Source organism: Myotis yumanensis, unplaced genomic scaffold (assembly GCF_028538775.1).
Source record: "Myotis yumanensis isolate MYYU_CA2020_CCGP unplaced genomic scaffold, mMyoYum1.0.hap1 SCAF_12, whole genome shotgun sequence".
Lineage (NCBI taxonomy): Eukaryota > Metazoa > Chordata > Mammalia > Chiroptera > Vespertilionidae > Myotis > Myotis yumanensis.
Genome location: NW_027223763.1, coordinates 6470996 through 6489702, shown reverse-complemented (window position 1 = coordinate 6489702; position 18707 = coordinate 6470996). Strand labels below are relative to the sequence as shown.

Here is an 18707-nt window from a genome sequence, read left to right as displayed (position 1 = left end):
TTATCTTTATCCTATATAATAAAAGAGAAACATGTAAATTGACCGTCCCTCCGCTACACTCACCAGCCAATCAAGGTGTGTATGCAAATTAACCCGACAAAGCTGCCAGGTTAATTTGCATTCACAGGCGCCAGGTGGAGAGCAGAGTGGGAGAGCCGGCAGAGAGTGGAGCCAAGTTCCCCAAGCCACCAGACAGTGAGCAGAAAGGGAGAGCTGGCGGCTTGGAGGACTTGGCAGAGTGGGAGGCCGTGGGACAGAGACAGAGCAGGAAGGGAAAACCAAGAGCACAGGGAGCACCAGGAATTCTGGGAATAGTAGTTCTGGTGGCAGCCCCAGGACCTGAAGCCGAAACCCAGAGTGTGGGGAGCACCAGGAATGCTGGGAATCGTAGTTCTGGTGGCAGACGGATCTCCTAGACCAGTGGTCAGCAAACTCATTAGTCAACAGAGCCAAAATATCAACAGTACAACGATTGAAATTTTTTTTGAGAGCCAAGTTTTTTAAACTTAAACTATATAGGTAGGTACATTGTTATTAACTTAATTAGGGTACTCCTAAGGCTTAGGAAGAGCCACACTCAAGGGGCCAAAGAGCCGCATGTGGCTCGCGAGCCACAGTTTGCCGACCACTGTCCTAGACCAGTGGTTCTCAACCTTCTGGCTCTTTAAATACAGTTCCTCATGTTGTGACCCAACCATAAAATTATTTTCATTGCTACTTCATAACTGCAATGTTGCTACTGTTATGAATCGTAATTGTAAATATCTGATATGCAGGATGGTCTTAGGCGACCCCTGTGAAAGGGTCGTTCGACCGCCAAAGGGGTCGTGACCCACAGGTTGAGAACTGCTGTCCTAGACACTAGAGCAAAGTGAGCCTGGAGCAAGTTACTGTTGCAGTGGGGGATGGAGGGAAAGCAAAGGTGAGAAACATAAGTAAAATCAGAGTGTGTAGGAAAAATTAAAGGGAAGCTATCCTAAAACTTCCAGGAAATCTCCACCAATGACGCAAAGAAAAAAAATGCCTCTATTATTCTGTGAGCAACAAACCAAACTGGGTTGGGGGTCTCAGACAATTCGCTCATATGATTGCAAAGACAGACAGAAACTCCCGGATTGGAGAGGGGTCCCCTGAGGGCTCCCAGATTGGAGAGGGTGCAGGTCGGGCTGAGGGACCCACCCCCAGTGCGTGAATCTTCGTGCACCAGGCCCCTAGTCTAAAATAAGTTTGGAAAGTTTTCCATCTTGTTTGTAACATATTGAGGAAAAAAAACTTTCCTTTTATTTTGTTGGTATGTAGTTAATTTTCATGAAACCAAGTACCTTTCTGCATCTGCTTTCTTGATTTGAGCTTCTTCTCCTAAATTCTAATGAATATGAGAGGCTAAGTTAAAAACATTTCCTTGGCTTTATTGTAATATATTGGCAGGATGATAAGTGGGGAGTTAATGGCTAGAACAATACCTTCTTTTTTATTTTTATTTATTTATTATTTTTAAAAAATATATTCTTACTGATTTTAAAGAGGGGAAGGGAGAGGGAAAGAGAGAGAGAAACATCAATGATGAGAGAAAATCATTGATCAGCTGCCTCCTGCACGCCCCCTACTGGGAATCAAGCTTGTAACCAGGGTATGTGCCCTTGACCGGTATTGAACCCAGGACCCTTCAGTCTGCATGCCGACACTCTATCCACTCAGCCAAACTGGGTAGGCCCTTCTTTTTTATTTATATTTGTATTGTTTATTTTTATTTTCTTAGGGAGAGAGAGGAAGTAAAGGGGAGAGAGAGAGAGAGAAAGAGCATCCCTCAAACTACAACCTGGTATGAGCCCATGACCCTTTGGTGCACAGGACGACGCTCCAACTAACTGAGCCACATGGGCCGGGAATACCTTCTTTAAAAAATAAAATTATTGAAGTATAGTTGATATACTTCATAAAGTAAAAAGCATGTTTTTAGAAATCCTAAAAGAGGTTTTACTAAGTTCTTTGGCTAGAGTATTCCAATTAGGAGAAAATATAGGGGTGCTGATTGACCACGGTCTGGAGATTTTAATTCTGCAAAATTACATAGGCATTTACCAGGGTTGGTTTTTTATTTGACAAATGTGCTATGGTAATGTAAGATGTTAACATTAAAGAAAATTGGGTGAAGGGTGTATGGGAACACTCAACATCCTTTACAACTTTTCTATAAAGCTGAAATTATTTCAAAATTAAAAGTTTATTTTAAAAAAACAAAGGAATAATCTAAGAATGCATAGGATGGACATCCTATATAATAAAAGCCTAATATGCTAAGTGTCCAGCCATCCGGTCAGCTGTTCAACCAATCAAAGCATAATATGCTAATGATATGCTAAGGCCGCTCACCTGCTCACTATGATGTGCACTGACCACCAGGGGGCAGACGCTCTGACCAGTAGGTTAGCTTGCTGCTGGGGTCCGGCCAATCGGGACTGAGCAAGACGGGTCAGACATGCCCTGGCGCCCTCCCATGGTCCCTCCCCAGCCCCGATCATGCACCAGTGGGGTCCTTCGGCTTGGCCTGTGCCCTCTCGCAATCCGGGACCCCTTGGGAGATGTTGGAGAACCAGTTTCAGCCCAACAGCAGAACAACTGGTCACTATGATGCTCAGTGACCACGAGGGGGCAGACACTCAACGCAGGAGTTGCCCCCTGGTGGTCAGTGTGCTCCCACAGGGGGAGTGCCGCTCAGCCAGAAGCCAGGCTCATGGCTGGTGAGCACAGCAGCGGTGGTGGGAGCCTCTTCCACCTCCGCGGCAGTGCTAAGGATGTCCTACTCCCATGGGGAGCGGGCCTAAGCCATCAGTCGGACATCCTCCGAGGGCACCTGAACTATGAGAGGGCACAGGCTGGGCTGTGGGGACCGCCCCCCCCAGGGCACGATTTTCTTGCACCAGGCCTCTAGTTAATATAATAAAAAATACCAATCTTGATTAGTTTTCTTGCTACTATTCACATACATGTGTAGTTTTATTAGCAAGGTAAATGTACGCAGTGAATAGCACCAGCATCTCTACATTTTCAACATGATTTTTCCTTTCAGAAGTCAATGTTGATTTTAATGTATAAAAGTTCAACTTGGCCCTAGCCAGTTTGGCTCAGTGGATAGAGCGTCGGTCTGCAGACTGAAAGGTCTCAGGTTCGATTCCGGTCAAGGGCACATGACCAGGTTGCAGGTTTCATCCCCAGTGGGGGGCATGCAGGAGGCAGCCAATCAGTGATTCTCTCTCATCATTGATGTTTCTATCTCTTTCTCCCTCTCCCTTCCTCTCTGAAATCAATAAAAATCAATAATTAAAAAAAATAAAAGTCCAACTTGGTTCTTTTTTCCTTCTCTACCTAATATGCTTAATTGTCCTCTATTTTCTTGAACATATGGAATGTAAAATTTTCTACTAATTGTATAAATCTGTCATTCTAGGTCTGTTTCTATTGATTTTTTTTCTCTTGCCTTACTATGACTACATTTTTCTGCTTTTTTGTATGCATGGTGATTTTTTAATGGGTACCAGACATGAATTTTACTTTCTTGGGTTCTGGATATTTTTCTTTAATGTAAATATTCTCAAGCATTGTCTGGAACACAATTAAATTCCTTGGAAATAGTTTGATCCTTTTGAGGCTTATTTTTAAGCTTTGCCTAGCAAGACCAACATTGCTTTTTATCTGGGGCTAATTTGTCCCCACCGAAAGCCTCTTCTGAATACTGAAAGTTTTCTACTCAGGGAAGTTTTCATCTATTAAATATTTTACCTGATTATTCCTTCTCCATTCATTTTGTTCTTTCTCTCAAAGACAGTAATTAACCATACGTTGTGGTGCATTTTATCTGTAGTCTCTGTTCTTCTGTTCTATTATCTTCTCTCTTGCTGTTTTCATATTATTATCCTCCTCCTGGATTCTGATAGAAGTTCCCCAATGTGCCTTCCACGTCATTGATTCCATTTTCTGTAGTCGAAATTCTGCTGCTTATTCCCTGTTTAAATTTCTGCTCTATTAGTTTCCTTACATCTTTCCTTTAATTCAGTGAGCTCTTTTTTTATATATCATTCTGCTGTTTTATCTCTTCTTCCTTATACTTCATTCATATAGACCATGTTGTCATAAGTTGTTTTCATAAGATAGTTATTTAAAAATGCTATCTAAACTGTACTCTTTATCTCTTGCTATTTTCTTCTTTTTGTTACTGTAGAATCTGTTTACAGACTCCATTTACTTAACAGAATAAAACCATGTTGCTTTTATTCTGTTTATTAACTTTTTAGAGGAAACAGTCTGTTCAGGTCTGAAATTTTCTCCCTTTTGGGTGGATTGGTTTTGGTCTTTCACGGTATATCTGGGTGCTGTTAGAATAAACTCTTAGCTCTTTTGCTGGTGGACAGCCTGAACCATACCGACACCAGAGCTTAGCTTAAGGGAATGGCTGGGGCCAGGGGCTATTAGGTACTCTCAGGAGAGCTTGAGCTCTGCACTTTCTCCCTTGTTGGTGAAAGTGATATCAGGGACCTTGTAGTCTCTTGCTCAGCTGGCAAATGATGAACGATGTCTTTGCTTCCTTCCTGGGCTACTACTGAGCCCCATCCTCATATCAGGTTTTTTAAAAAAGAAATCTCTACCAAAGGCAACCATTGGTATCCCAGTGCAACCACTTTTGAATATTGCCAATCTGCAGGACCTGTCCCACGGTCCACCCTCACTTTTTAGTTACAGACCTTCCAAATGAACAGGTACTAGTGGTCCTCTGACTCAGGTGCTGCACTATATGAGGATTGCCTGGTATTGCAGGTGGCGTTGCTGGGGCAACAGCTCCTTTCAGTCTGACCACATCTCTACTATACCCTTAATTAAAGTTTGTGGCATATAGATAACTCTGGTCTCTAGTTTCGAGGACTCAAGCCAACTTTTCCACACTTCTTAGATTATTTTGGTTAGGATGTGGTAAATGGGAAGATTTATACGCTGCCCTCAAGTCTTCCTCTTACCCTGGTGACATCAAAATTTATAGTGACAAGATATATAACTGTAGGGTATACCAGGTTCCCTCCCCTGAATTCCTGGTGCTTTTTTGTCCGGCTTTGGGTTGAATAACAGGGTTGTATTCAAGTTTGTTTGTTTGTTTGTTTCATCTCCCCTACCAGATTATAAACTCTGGACGATGAGATGCCTTGATCATCTTAAAGATCCCTCATAGGCCCTTACATACAGTATTCTATATTGTTTTTAGCAAGCTAATTCATTACTTCTGTTAAAGTCTTTTAAACAATTGAAACAGGAGCTATACTATTTTTATAGCTCACAACTGCCTGTAACTTTGTATATATCGCTTATATAACAGAAAAGCCTTTAAAGTTCAGGCTTTGCATGTTACTAAGATCAGGAAATATGTAGAAAGCCACACTCACCCAAAATTATGGCAGAGATCAGATACTTATTAAATTGCAATTGACACAGTTAAAAATAAAGTTATATGATTTTTTTCCCAGTTTTAATGTGTGGTAAAATATATATATATCGTTAGTTTGCCATTTTAACCATTTTAAAGTGTACAGTTCAGTGGCATTCATTGTACTTGTTGTGCAACCAGCACCAATTTTTTCTCACCCCAAACAGAAACTCTACCCATTAAGCAATAACTCTCCTGAGTCCATGGTAACCTCTGATCTACTGTCTGTCTCTGTGAGTTTGCCTGTTCTAAATATTTCGCATACGTGGAAATATACAACATTTGTACTTTTGTATCTGGCTTATTTAAGTTAATGTTTAGTATGATGTTTCATTTTTAGCATTATGTTTATCCAGGTTGTAGCATGTATCAGAACTGCATTCCCTTTTTTGTGTGTGTTCTGTATATGTCTTGTAGGTATAATTGATTTATAATATTATTCAATACCTTTATTTACTTATGGATCTGTCTGTTTTTTCTATTAATTATTGGAAATGAGGCGTTGAAGTCCATCTGTTATAGATCTGTCTGCTTCTCTCTTCAGTTCTGTCCATTTTTGCTTCATCATATTTTGCTTCATTATGTTTCTCTTGTTAAGTGTGTATACATATATGTGTGTTTATAATTGTTATATCTTCTTGATAGATTGAATCTTTTATCAATATATAGTATTCTTTGTTCTTGTAACCTTTGTGACTTAAAAATCTGTTTTGTCTGATGGTAATATAGGGATGGGCAAAAGTAGGTCTGTAGTTTGTATGGAAAGTAATACAATAATTAATAAATAATACAGCAACAAACTCTGTTTTATGTACTCAGAATTGTAAACCTATTTTGCTGACCCCAATATAGCCACCCCCGCTCTCTTTGGTTACTCTGTGCATGCAATATTTTTTTATAGTTTTACTTTCAACCTCTTTGTGCCTTTATGTTGGAAGTAAGTCTCTTATAGACAGCATATAAATAAGTTATGTTTTTTAATCCATCCTGCTAATCTCTGCCTTTTAATTGGAGGAAGGATTTACTTCTATCATTTAGCTATTTGTCTTTTTAATATCATCTATGCTTTTTGTTCCTCAGTTCCTCTATCACTGTCTTTTTTAAATGTTTGTTTTTTTAACTTACTTTATTGTATTCAGTTTTGATTCCCTTCTTTTCATATGTATTTTTTGTTATTTTCCTGCTACTTACCTTGAAGTTTACAGTTGGTATCTTAAATGTATAACAACCTAGTTTGACTAATTCTAACTTAGTTTCAATAGTATGTAAACACCCTGCTCCTATGCATCTTCGTCCCTCCCTTTAATATGGTTATTGTCATAGATTACGTCTTCTTACTTTGTATGCCTATTAACATAGATTCATAATTATTGTTTTATTAATTTATCTTTTAAATCATATAGGAAAAAGGAGGAGTTATAAACCAAGCATAATATCAGTTTCTATATTTACCTATGTCGTTACCTTTTTCAGTAGTCTTTATTTCTGTATATAGCTTTGAATTACTATCTAATGTTCTTTTATCTCATCCTAAAGGACCTCCCTTTATCATTTCTTGTGGGGGAGGTTTACTGGTAACAATACCCTTAGATTTTGTTTATCTGGAAATGTCTTAATTTCCCCTTCATTCTTTTAAAATAATTTTGATTGATTGATTGATTTTAGAGAGAGAGGAAGGGAGACACACAGAGAGAGAAACATCAATTTGTTATTCCACTTACTTATGCATTCATTGGTTGATTCTTGTACGTACCCTGACTGGGGATTGAATCTGCACCCTTAGCATATTGGGATGATGCTTTAATCAACTGAGCTACCCGTCCAGGGCTTGCCTCTTCTTCATTATTGAAAGAATAGTTTTGCCATATATAGAATTCATGGTTGACAGATTTTTCTTCTAGCTCTTTAAATGTCATACCACTGCCTTCTTCTATCACTTTAAATGTGGTCCACTGCCTCCATGGTTTCTGATGAGAAATTAGTTGTTAATCTTACTGAAAAGCCCTTTTACGTGATGAGTTGCTTCTTTCTTGTGCTTTGAAGATTATCCTTTGTCTTTGGCTTTCTACTATTTGACTTACGATGTATCCCATGTGATTTCTTTAATTTTATCCCGCTTGGAGTTTGTTGAGCTTCTAGATGTGTAGGTGTGTCTTTTATCAAATTTGGGAAGTTTTTGACCATTGTTCTTTAAATATCTTTTCTCCCCTTTCTTCTTCTGAGAGTCCCATGATGTGCATGTTTAGTGTTGGTACATTTAATAATGCCCCACAGGTGCCTCAGATTGTGTTCATTTTTCTTCATTCTTTCTACTACTCAGGCTGGATAATATCATTTGCTTTATCTTTGAATTTGCTGATTTTTTTTCTTCTGCCTGCTTAAATCAGCCATTAAATTCCTTTTATGAATTTTTAATTTCAGTTCATATTTGTTTCCTAGGTCTGCCATAACAAAACATCACAGACTAGGTGACTTAAATAACAGAATTCACACACACACACACACACACACACACACACACAATTCTAGAGGCCAGAAGTCTGAGATTGTGGTGTTAGAAGATTTGGTTTCTCCTGAGCACTTCTTAGCTTGCAGATGGCCACTTTCCCACTGTGTCCAAATTTCATTTCTTACCAACAGGCCAGTCAGATTCTATTAAAGCCCACACTGATGGCCCCATTTTAACTTAATTGCTACATCTGGAGTACTAGAGGTTACAGGGCTTCAACATATGAATGGGAGAAGGGATATAATTCAGCCTATAACACAGCTATTATTCTTTTTAGCTCCAGAATTTCTATTTGGTTCCTTTCTATAATTTCTGACTCTTCATTGACATTGTTCCCTGATTTCCTTTAGTTCTTTGTCATATAGGGTTTTCGTTTTGTTTTTAGCAATTTGATACACAAGATGATTGATTCAACATCTTTAACGAGTGCTTGCAATGTCTGGAATTTCTGATTCTTTTTTCCCTGTGAATACTCCATATTTTCCTTTTTCTTTGTGTAGTTTTTAGTTTTGGTTAAGAACTGGAACATTTTGAATATTCTAATGTGGTGGCTCTTGAAATAGATTCTTCCCCTCCGAGGCAATTTCCTTTATTACTCGTTGAGGGCTGCAGTGGCCTGTTTGAACAGTGTTTTTTTCCAAACTATTTTTCAAAGTCTATAGTATTCCTTGTTGTATATAGTCACTGAAGTTTCTGTTGCTTTATCTGTGTGGTCAGACTGTGACTTGACAAAGATTTCCTTAAATGCTTTGACCCAGAGGAATGCAGGGGAACATATGTTGGTTTTTTTTAAACCTTATGATAGATGCTGCTGGGGAAGCCACTGCAACCTGAGGAATCCAAACAAAGCTGTGTGGGTCTACCAGACTGGCCAGGGGTAAAAACCCCAATTTTGGGAGGACATGGCCCTGTTGTCTACCCTGGGATCAGCCAGCACTGTAGGAATGTGGGCCAGTGTCCCCCAGGCTATGACAGGGCTGAGGAAGGGATTGTAGCTGGTTTGGGCACACTGCTTTCTTAGCAAGGTTCAGCTGCCTCTCCCTTCTACAAGGGAGAGGCTATAAGTTACTATAAGTGTCTGATCAGATTCCAGGGTTCCAAAATAGTTGATTCTGATAATTTTAACAGCTTACTGATTGTTTTTATGGAGGACCTGACCTCTAGAGCTTTCTACTCCACCATCTCTATATATAAAAGGCTAAGCGACTGGGTGAGATGGTAGGTATGACATGCCGGTAGGTATGATACACAGTGATCACCAGGGGGCAGACGCTCAATGCAGGAGCTGTCCAGCGACAGCAACTTTGCAGAGTGCCTCTCGCACTCCGGGACCCCTCGGGGGATGTCGGACTGCTGGTTTCAGCCCGATCCCCGCAGGCCAGGCCAAGGGACTCCACCCCGGAGGGACCCCGCTCACTCCGCAGATGCCCTTCGAGCCCCGGGGCCGCCCCAAGTATGGCCAGCCGAGGAGGGACCACAGGAGGTTGGCTCCAGGGTGTGTTCAGCCCATCTCGCCCAGTCCCACCCCACTGGCCACCTTCTAATTAATTTCCTTTCAGTGTGCATGAATCCGTGCACTGGGCCTCTAATTTTCTATAACAGTGCTATGGCATTTATGTTTGTAGAACTGTTTTTAAAAGTCTAGTGTCAGCCCTAACTGGTTTGGCTCAGTGAATAGAGCATTGCCCTCAGACTGAAGAGGGGTTCCAGGTTTGGTTCCGGTCAAGGGCATGTACCTTGGTTGCGGGCTTGATCCCCAATAAGGGATGTGCAGGAGGCAGCTGATCAATGTTTCTCTCTCATCAGTGTTTCTAACTCTATCCCTCTCCCTTCCTCTCTGTAAAAATCAATAAAATATACTTAAAAAAAATAAAAGTCTATTGTCAGTCATTTAAAATTCTACAACACATACTTGAATCTTGAAGAAAAGGTGGATATTCAATGATAGTGTTGGAAAAGTAGGCTAGCCATTTTGGAGGGGAAAGGGCTGGATCCCAATATTTCTCTTTATGCCAAAATAAACTTTATATATTAAAGGTTTAACATGCTTTTTAAAAAATGTACCAAGAAAAAGCCTAAATAATTTTTGTTTACTTTTTAAAAATAACCTTGGAGTTAGGAATGCTTTTCCATGTTTAACACAAAGCCCTGAACCGGTAAAAGTAAGGATTGGGTAATTTACATACATTTCAAAGTTAATTTCATGGATTTACAAAAAAAACTACAAATCAGTAAGATGAATTGCCCAATTTATTTGAGCAAAGGATATGACTGATGATTTATAGGAAAAACAAATGACCAGTAAACATGAGTAAAGAGTATCTTATATAATAATTAAAGAAATGTTGGTCAAAACAACAATGAATCATAGATTAGTCACTTCGGTGATTTGCCAAATTTTTAAGATCTTATTTGATAACATCCAATGTTGGTAGAGTGTGGGGGAGTAGGTACTGTCATTACTGTGGGTAGGAGTGTGGCTTGGTGCAACCTTTCTGGAAAGTAGTTTGGTAATACATATCAGAATGTCAAATGCACAGCCCTTTCTTTGACCCCGCAATTCCACTGGTAGAGATTAATCTATTGATATTTCACAGATACGCCAAGATAGTTATGCACAGATGTCCATTATAGCATTGCTCATCATTTCAAACTGGACAATTAAAATTCTGTGAGGAGAGAACTGCTTAAGTTATGATAAATCCATATAGCAGGAAACTAATATCCATTTGAACAAAATGAGTTAGCTCTTTTTGTGCTGGTGTGGTGTCTCAGTCCACTTGGGCTACTGTAACAAAATAAATAGAAATTTATTCCTCAAAGTTCTGGAGACTGGGAAGTCCAAGGTCAAGGGGGCAGAAAATTCAGTGTCATTCCCTGGTTCATCGGTAGAATTCCCTGTCCTGTCCTTACAGGGAATTCCGGGTGTCTCTTTTATAAGGGAACTAATCCCACTTGTGTGTATTAGTCCCTCTCCCCATGTTTTTTTCCAGTTAGCTAAAAACAAAATTCTACAGTGATGAGGTCAAGCAGAGAATCTGTTTACATACTTCTAATCTATACTTTTACATAGTTTTCTTTCCTTTTTGAAACTGCAAGTATCTAAATAGTTTGTTTCTTGGTCTATTTTTGTTTTAAGTTATGATGAAACATGTTAAGAGGTATAAACCATCAGCTAATACTTCATTCTTAAAACACTGTCTTACCTTTTAAAATTATTAATGACTACTTGGTATTTTGGCATCTTCTAAGAAGCAGCAGAATGATGTGATAGGGGAAATAGCATAGGCTTTGGAGTCATAGAAACCTAGATTCAAGTCCCATCTTAATAAAAACTTTTATTTTGAGCTTTGCATAGTTGCTTGAAATCACTGAACTTGAATATCAATCCCTATATTTGCAGAGTCATTATAAAGATTAATTGAAAAATGGGTATATTCATATATAGTAATTACATACCAGGGACATTATATACTCAAGAAACATTCATTTCTTCTCTTGGCATCTCTCCCTATCTCTCATTGTTGACTTGCAATCTTTGCTTTGGTTGTCTGGTTCTTTTATCTTATACTTTTATCTCCTACCTGGTATTTAGCAATACTTAGATATAGATTAGAGTGATATCATAAATACCACTGATAAATCTGTTGGGTTTTCAGACACAGGCAAAATGAAGAGTTAATACCATGATGAGTGGTGGGTGGTTCCTACTCTTGGCACACTCATACCTGCCAGTCTTGCTCTGGGGAATTGTGCCGTGCCAGCACAGCCAAGGGTTCGGTGAGCCTGAGGGGGTGCGGCGAAGGATATAGAAAAGACAGACAAAGAGAATAAGCTGGGTCTAGGTCAGCCGTGGGCAAACTACGGCCCGTTTGAAATGAATAAAACTAAAAAAAAAAAAAAAAAAAGACCGTACCCTTTTATGTAATGATGTTTACTTTGAATTTATATTAGTTCACACAAACACTCCATCCATGCTTTTGTTCCGGCCTCCGGTCCAGTTTAAGAACCCATTGTGGCCCTCGAGTCAAAAAGTTTGCCCACCCCTGGTCTAAGTGGATCTTCCTGTGCCTGGCTAAGGCCACAGGGAAAGATCCAGACAGCAAGCTGAGCCTTTATTTTATAGCCAGAGGTAAACAAGGTAGTGGTCACCATAGTTACAATGTTCTTGTGAGTTTCACTTGTTTTGGCAGCACTTGGTGCATCTCCCTCAGCCCATTAGCTACCCAGATAAGATCTAGGGAGCTTCATAAGGTCAAGCCTAATTATGCTGAGAGGGCTGTGTCCCCTAAGCTGGGACTTGTTTGTGGCTTTGCCAACAGGTCAGTCGGAGGCTTAACCCTATAGCTGCTCCCTACAGGGAATGAATGCTCCACCCACCAATGCCCACAGGCGAGACTCTGGTGGCACTGTGGGACCCGTCTCAGTTTTCTTAGTGATCAATAAGTTTCTCTCTGGGATGGCACTAGTACTCATTTTTCTTTCTTTTGTAGCACTGAACAAGATTTGTGATGAAATGGAGCCTGGAACAAACTCTTTTCGAGTAGAATTTCCTGATTTTTCCAGCACCATCCTGCAGAAACTGAACCAGCAGCGCCAGCAAGGACAATTATGTGATGTCTCCATTGTTGTGCAAGGCCACATTTTCCGGGCACACAAAGCTGTTCTTGCTGCCAGTTCACCCTACTTTTGTGACCAGGTGCTTCTGAAAAACAGCAGGAGGATTGTTTTGCCTGATGTGATGAACCCAAGAGTGTTTGAGAACATTCTCCTGTCTAGTTACACGGGACGTCTAGTAATGCCCGCTCCAGAAATTGTTAGTTATTTAACAGCAGCAAGCTTCCTCCAGATGTGGCATGTGGTAGACAAGTGCACTGAGGTTTTGGAGGGAAACCCTACCGTCCTTTGTCAAAAGCTAAATCATAGCAGCGATCACCAGTCTCCAAGCAGCAGTAGTTACAATGGCCTGGTAGAGAGCTTCGAGCTGGGCTCTGGGAGCCATACCGACTTCCCCAAATCCCAGGAACTGAGGGATGGAGAGAATGAAGAGGAGAGCACCAAAGACGAGCTGTCATCTCAGCTCACTGAGCACGAATACCTTCCCAGCAACTCGTCCACAGAGCACGACCGGCTGAGCACTGAAATGGCAAGCCAGGACGGGGAGGAGGCGGCCAGCGACAGTGCCGAGTTCCACTACACCCGGCCTCTGTACAGCAAGCCCAGCATAATGGCTCACAAGCGCTGGATCCACGTGAAGCCCGAGCGCTTTGAGCAGGCGTGCGAGGGCATGGACGTGCACGCGCCCTACGATGAACACCAGGTCACTGAGTCCATCAACAACATGCAGGCGGAGCACTCGGTCCAGCCTTCGGGAGTAGAGGAAGACTTTCACATCGTGGAGAAAAAAGTGGAAGCAGAATTTGACGAACAGGCTGATGAAAGCAATTACGATGAGCAGGTGGATTTCTATGGCTCTTCCATGGAAGAGTTTTCTGGAGAGAGGTCAGAGGGCAATCTGATTGGGCACAGACAGGAGGCTGCCCTACCAGCAGGCTACAGTGAGAATATTGAAATGGTGACAGGGATTAAAGAAGAAGCCTCCCACTTGGGATTCTCGGCCACTGACAAGCTGTATCCTTGTCAGTGTGGGAAAAGTTTCACTCACAAGAGCCAGAGAGACCGCCACATGAGTATGCATCTCGGTCTTCGGCCTTATGGCTGTGGTGTCTGTGGTAAGAAATTCAAAATGAAGCATCACCTCGTGGGCCACATGAAAATTCACACAGGCATAAAGCCATATGAGTGTAATATCTGTGCAAAGAGATTTATGTGGAGGGACAGTTTCCACAGGCACGTGACTTCTTGTACCAAGTCTTACGAAGCTGCAAAGGCTGAGCAGAATACAACTGAGGCTAACTAAAAATAGTATCTGGCCCTTGAGTGGCAGGCACCAAAATAAAAGATGGTAATTATGCAAATCTGGGCACAGATGATGTGTGCTACTTGCTATTATGAGAGAAGCTTAAAAAAATGGAAGATATTTCTGAAAGACCAGTTCTAAGTAGGCCAATTAAAAAAATCCAGTTCCTCAGATTTGTATGTTCTAGTCCAGGTCTGGAGTAGGTAATGGGGGTAAATGAACCCCCCTTCCAGCTGGCCGGGTACACCTTTAGGCTTGTTGTGATGGGGGCAGGTGGACTTGGTGATGGAGATACCTGCACTTGGAACTGGACGCCAGCCCACCAGTTCCCGTTCAGGTGGTAGCCGTTTTTGATCACTTGTTACAAGGTCATGGAAGCTTATTTTGCTCTTGCTATAGATACTTAGGTAATGTGGATTTGTTTTGGTAGCTGCTTTACTGAATGAAATGCTACTTATGTAAAAGCCACAAACAGTGTGATTCTTAGGATGCGAAATTGGTTAACAGAGCTTTCATCTGGTTTTATTCTTTCTAAAACGGTATTTTAACTAAAACTAAGAAGATAGTAAGAGGGTGACAGTTGAAGTGTAAAACAGCTTATGGTACAAGCTTCGGTTTCCATAAGACGCCACTGTCACAGTGTGTTTCAGACTCTTGATAAGGCAGAATTTTGTATTTAGTACTAGCATTTAGTTTGAACAATTGTATCTAATTATAATTCTCTAGTGTGCCAGAGATAGATATTTCTAATTGGCTCGCTGTCCCAAATCCGTTAGGTTTTAACTGTAGCATCCACACAGTGGGACCTGCTCTACGGCTAGTAGACGTCTGTCCTGCTGTGACTGACCACGGTACCATTGGCTGCTGTAGCCTTCTGCTCTATCTTAGATGGTTCTTCCCAAAGAGGTCAGTCAGTGACCAGTTAGTGGGAAGGAGCCAGAAGTCACAGCTGAGAATGACCTATGAACTTCATGAATAAATAGAGTGCTGCAGTGACACTCCCCCAGCTGTCAGAGTGAGAGTTGCCGAATAGCAGAATTGTGAGTGGCAGGTCACAGTGAAGGGAGAGAAACTACACAAGAAAAGAGGAGTCTTGGAACTACATCGATACGAGAGATTTATTCCCTGAGAGGGTCACACTGAGCTAAGGCTGCCAGGTCTTTTGGGAGTGCTGGGATGTGTTTTAAAAGGGGGGAAAGAAGGATCCTAATTTTAGAAAGTAGTCTACAGATTCATGCTCCCAAATTATAGACAAAGCCGCATAAATTTACAAGTCCACATAGCTAGCTATACCTACCAAAAGCAGCAAGATGAGCAGCTATTCTGAGACCTTTTCTCCAATCAGTCAGATGTTTCAGGGTGAAAAGCAAGCCTATGTTCAGGATGCTTTTAAGCTCTGTAATATACCTGAAATTATCACCAGGGTAGGACAGGGTGCTACTCTATGTCAACTTTTCCATAAACTTACTGGTCTATTCCTTCCAAGTGGAAACCTTTTTTTCCTGAAAATAAAAATAACTTTTCTTGGATTTGGGATGAAATTTTGTTTTAAAAGTTTGGTTTTGCTCTGATGTGACAGACATCGCTGGCAATGGCCTCTGATCCTTAAGCTTCTACCACCAGGTGTTTACTTGTTGAACGTTGTCTAGAAAGAGGAAAGAAAGTTCTCACCAGTTAACTCTTGTAATCAAGATTACAAAACAGGGATCTACTCATTAACACTGTATCATTCTCGATATATAAAAAGCACTTTGTATTTAAAACTTTATTATAATACATATATATAAATATATATATATATTGATTTTTTAACCTAGAAACTAGCTATTACCTCTTGGTTGTTTGCCACATTAATATTCTCTTCATGTTGAAACGTCACCATTACCAGTCCTTTCTCTGTGGACCTGACAGAGTGACTGGACAGCCAAGCTCAGCGGCTCCTGTCCTTTCTCTTGTTAGAAGCCAGTGGGGTTAGGTCTGATCCCAGCCATTATGTGTGAGGAGAAACTGCTTCCCCCCCAACCCCCCTTCATCTGTCAGCACTAAGGCAGAGAAGCCTTTTTGTCCTGCCAACAGCTGATGACCCTCTTCCATGGTATCAGCAAACCAGTGTCTGCCTGTTTGGAAGGTGTGACATCCTGTTTCCCATTAAAGATTATATTCACACGAGCATTGGGACATTGGAGGAGAGGAGTCCCAGAGGTAAAATTAAAATCCTGGGGGGAAGTCACGTTCCTTCAGTTATGCTGAGGCCAGCCAGCACCCATGTCATGAGTAATGAAGCGCGGCTCTGGGCCAGGAGCAGGGGGGCAGCCCTCTGGTGTCATTTGGAAGCAGTCAGTTGTGCTGGGACTTACTTCATGAGTTGTGAAGCTGTATTTTTTGTTGAGATCCTTATATGCACATCAGCTACTAAATGTAGAATTTAAAGTCCAAGTTCCTCACCTCTATTGTTTTAAGTTTTTTATGATCGTTGAGGTTTCCATAAAAATTAGGGTTGTTAATCAGGCCAGCCAGACCCTGGGAGACAGTTGGGCATCTGAAATGTTGGCATGTTCAGAGAGGTGGGGAAGGGGATTGCCTTAGTTTGGACAATTCTATAAACTCGGCTTTTTGGGGGTAGGAGTTCATGCTGTATTACTACCTGTTTTTCCTGCCTGCCCTGGGTTGGATAGTCTGTCTCCTTAGCCTCCGTACAGCTTTAGAAAATCTTTATCCTTCCAAAGTTTGGGTGGCTGTGGGTAACATTTTCCAAACAGTTTTTCAGGGATCCTATCAGTGGCCTACAACCAAGGTATTTGTCCTCTATTTTATAGAGTCTTAACTGTGGTTTGATCTACTCCCAGTGGGAAAGGGCTTCAAGGCGCCACCAGTGGTATTTAATGAGTACTGATACTATGCCTTTAATTTTAGATGTACACATACATTACAGTAATCCACTTGGTAAGTAGGCGTCACTGTCTACGGAAGGACTGCGGCAGCCTTTCCTCCTGGGCCCAGCCTGTTGATTCTGATGCAGATCTCACCTTCCCCCGGTCTCCTCTCCTGGCCACAGCTTTCAGAGAGTCTTCCCAGAGGGTTTCCTCCTTTCTAGTGGGCTTTTCTGAACTAAACTGGCCCTGCGCTGACTTCCAGCTGTTTGGGAAAGTTGCTGAGCCTCAGCGGCTCCTTCCTACGGAAGAGGCCCAGCTGCCTGCTCCAAGTGAAGTTAGAGCCCAAGGGCAGAACTGCACTTCCCTGGGGAGGGGGATTTGCTGCAGTCCCTGGTCACCAAGGGTGGTGAGGACTCTGTCACTCCCAACCCAGGTGTTTGCTTTGAAAAGGTCTCTGATCACTTAGGAGTGCTGGACACCAAGCAACATAGGACCCTCCCTCAGCCCCGCCCCATCTATGCCACAGTTAATTTTGTGTTTAGGTTGCTTTCATGGGTGACTAACTTTATTCAGTGAAATCAGGGTTTGTTTGATTGAGTTTTTTCTTTGCTACTTATATATTTAAAGGTACATGTTTCTTATTTTAGATCTCTACTGATAGTATTCTATGGGAAGATGCTGGAACACATTTTGCAAATGTGACTTTTTTTTTTTTTTTTTTTTTTTTTTAGTTTTGCTTGAAGCCTGTGTCACAATGTCAGTTGCTGCTGCCTTCTTTCCTTTTATGAGGTTCCAGAAAATTACTTTATTTATGCAAGTCAGGTGACTCTTAGGCCATGAAACCATTTGATGATAAACAGATTATCACTAGGTGCATATCTTATTGATATTTTGTGAACTGTTATGCCTGTGTTGCAAAAGTTGAATAGTTTTGTCTATATATATTGCTGTCTTCAGTGTACAGCATGGTTTTACTTAACTGAATGTTACTGTTTAATATTTTCTTCTTATAGAAGAGACCATGCCCTTTTGTATGACATGTTTTAATAAATGTTATCTGTCAATTTTGTAAAAGTTTTTTCACTCTGGGTGAAACATGTCTTTGTTTTCATTCTGGCTTTTGCCACCTGAGAATAAAAGTTATATTGTGGCCTTTCGAGAATAAATGCCAAATAGGCAGTCGGATCGAATAGGTAGTGAGTGACCATTTGCAATGCCAGGCACTTATAATGATGCTCTCCTTAAAACTTCGCTAGCCCCATCATGTGTTAGGTGTGCTGGGTGTTCTCTGCTCCTTTAGGTCCCCTCCCTACCCTGTGCTTCGTTCTGGAGTCCAGCCTCTCTGGTCAGGATCTACCAGATGTGCTGGAAGGAGCTTGGCATTTAAGCGGAGAGGTTGGGGAAGTCACTCCCCTGGCTTCTTCCTGCCAGGTGTGGGTTGACGGTGGCCGGGCTCCTCTGCCAAGGGCCACAGCTCCTGTCGGGCAACTTCAAGGTTTGGTAACCACACCCTGCCTCTATAATTTCAAGCCAAGGATTGGTCCCGATTCCCTGTTTGCCAGGCCTTAGGGGCTTCTCTGCCCTCGCAGGAGTCCCTTAACCCCGCCCACACCCTTTGTAAGTAGTCCCCTTATGACTACTAGCTCATCCCAGCTGAGTATGCCAAATGCTTCATGCCAGGACCCTGGCTGATGCCCCAGGTCTGTTCATTTCACATGTGCAGCTGCTGGGATTCAGAGAAGGCAGGGTGTTCCCAAAGGCAGGACAGTGGCCAGAGCAGAGCTGGGGTGCGAATGCCGGGCTTCGTGGCTGCAACACGTGGAGGTGGCTTTTCCTCTGCTCCGAAATCCTCCATGCTCTTTAAGGGGGCTCTGCCTCACCTCACTCTGCCCTTCCCCAGCCACCCCCCTAAAAAAAGAAAACCTGAAGGACCAG

General features: G+C 41.7%; 1 protein-coding gene across 5 annotated transcripts in view; it reads left to right on the top strand.

Moving 5' to 3' along the window:
- ZBTB43 (zinc finger and BTB domain containing 43) overlaps nucleotides 1–18707 on the top strand; it is a 37280-nt gene that overhangs the window by 2477 nt on the left and 16096 nt on the right. For 2 of the 5 annotated variants that reach the window (XR_011473359.1, XM_070430652.1), the window contains exon 1: nucleotides 11169–13711. Coding sequence is in view for 4 of the 5 variants with exons in the window: in XM_070430652.1 (XP_070286753.1) it covers nucleotides 12343–13711 (1369 nt within the window). In the remaining variant the exon portion in view is untranslated. Of the gene's footprint in view, nucleotides 1–11168; nucleotides 15928–17503; nucleotides 18097–18707 lie in introns of those variants that run through there. The other 3 variants (XM_070430650.1, XM_070430649.1, XM_070430653.1) reach the window with 3 other exon arrangements.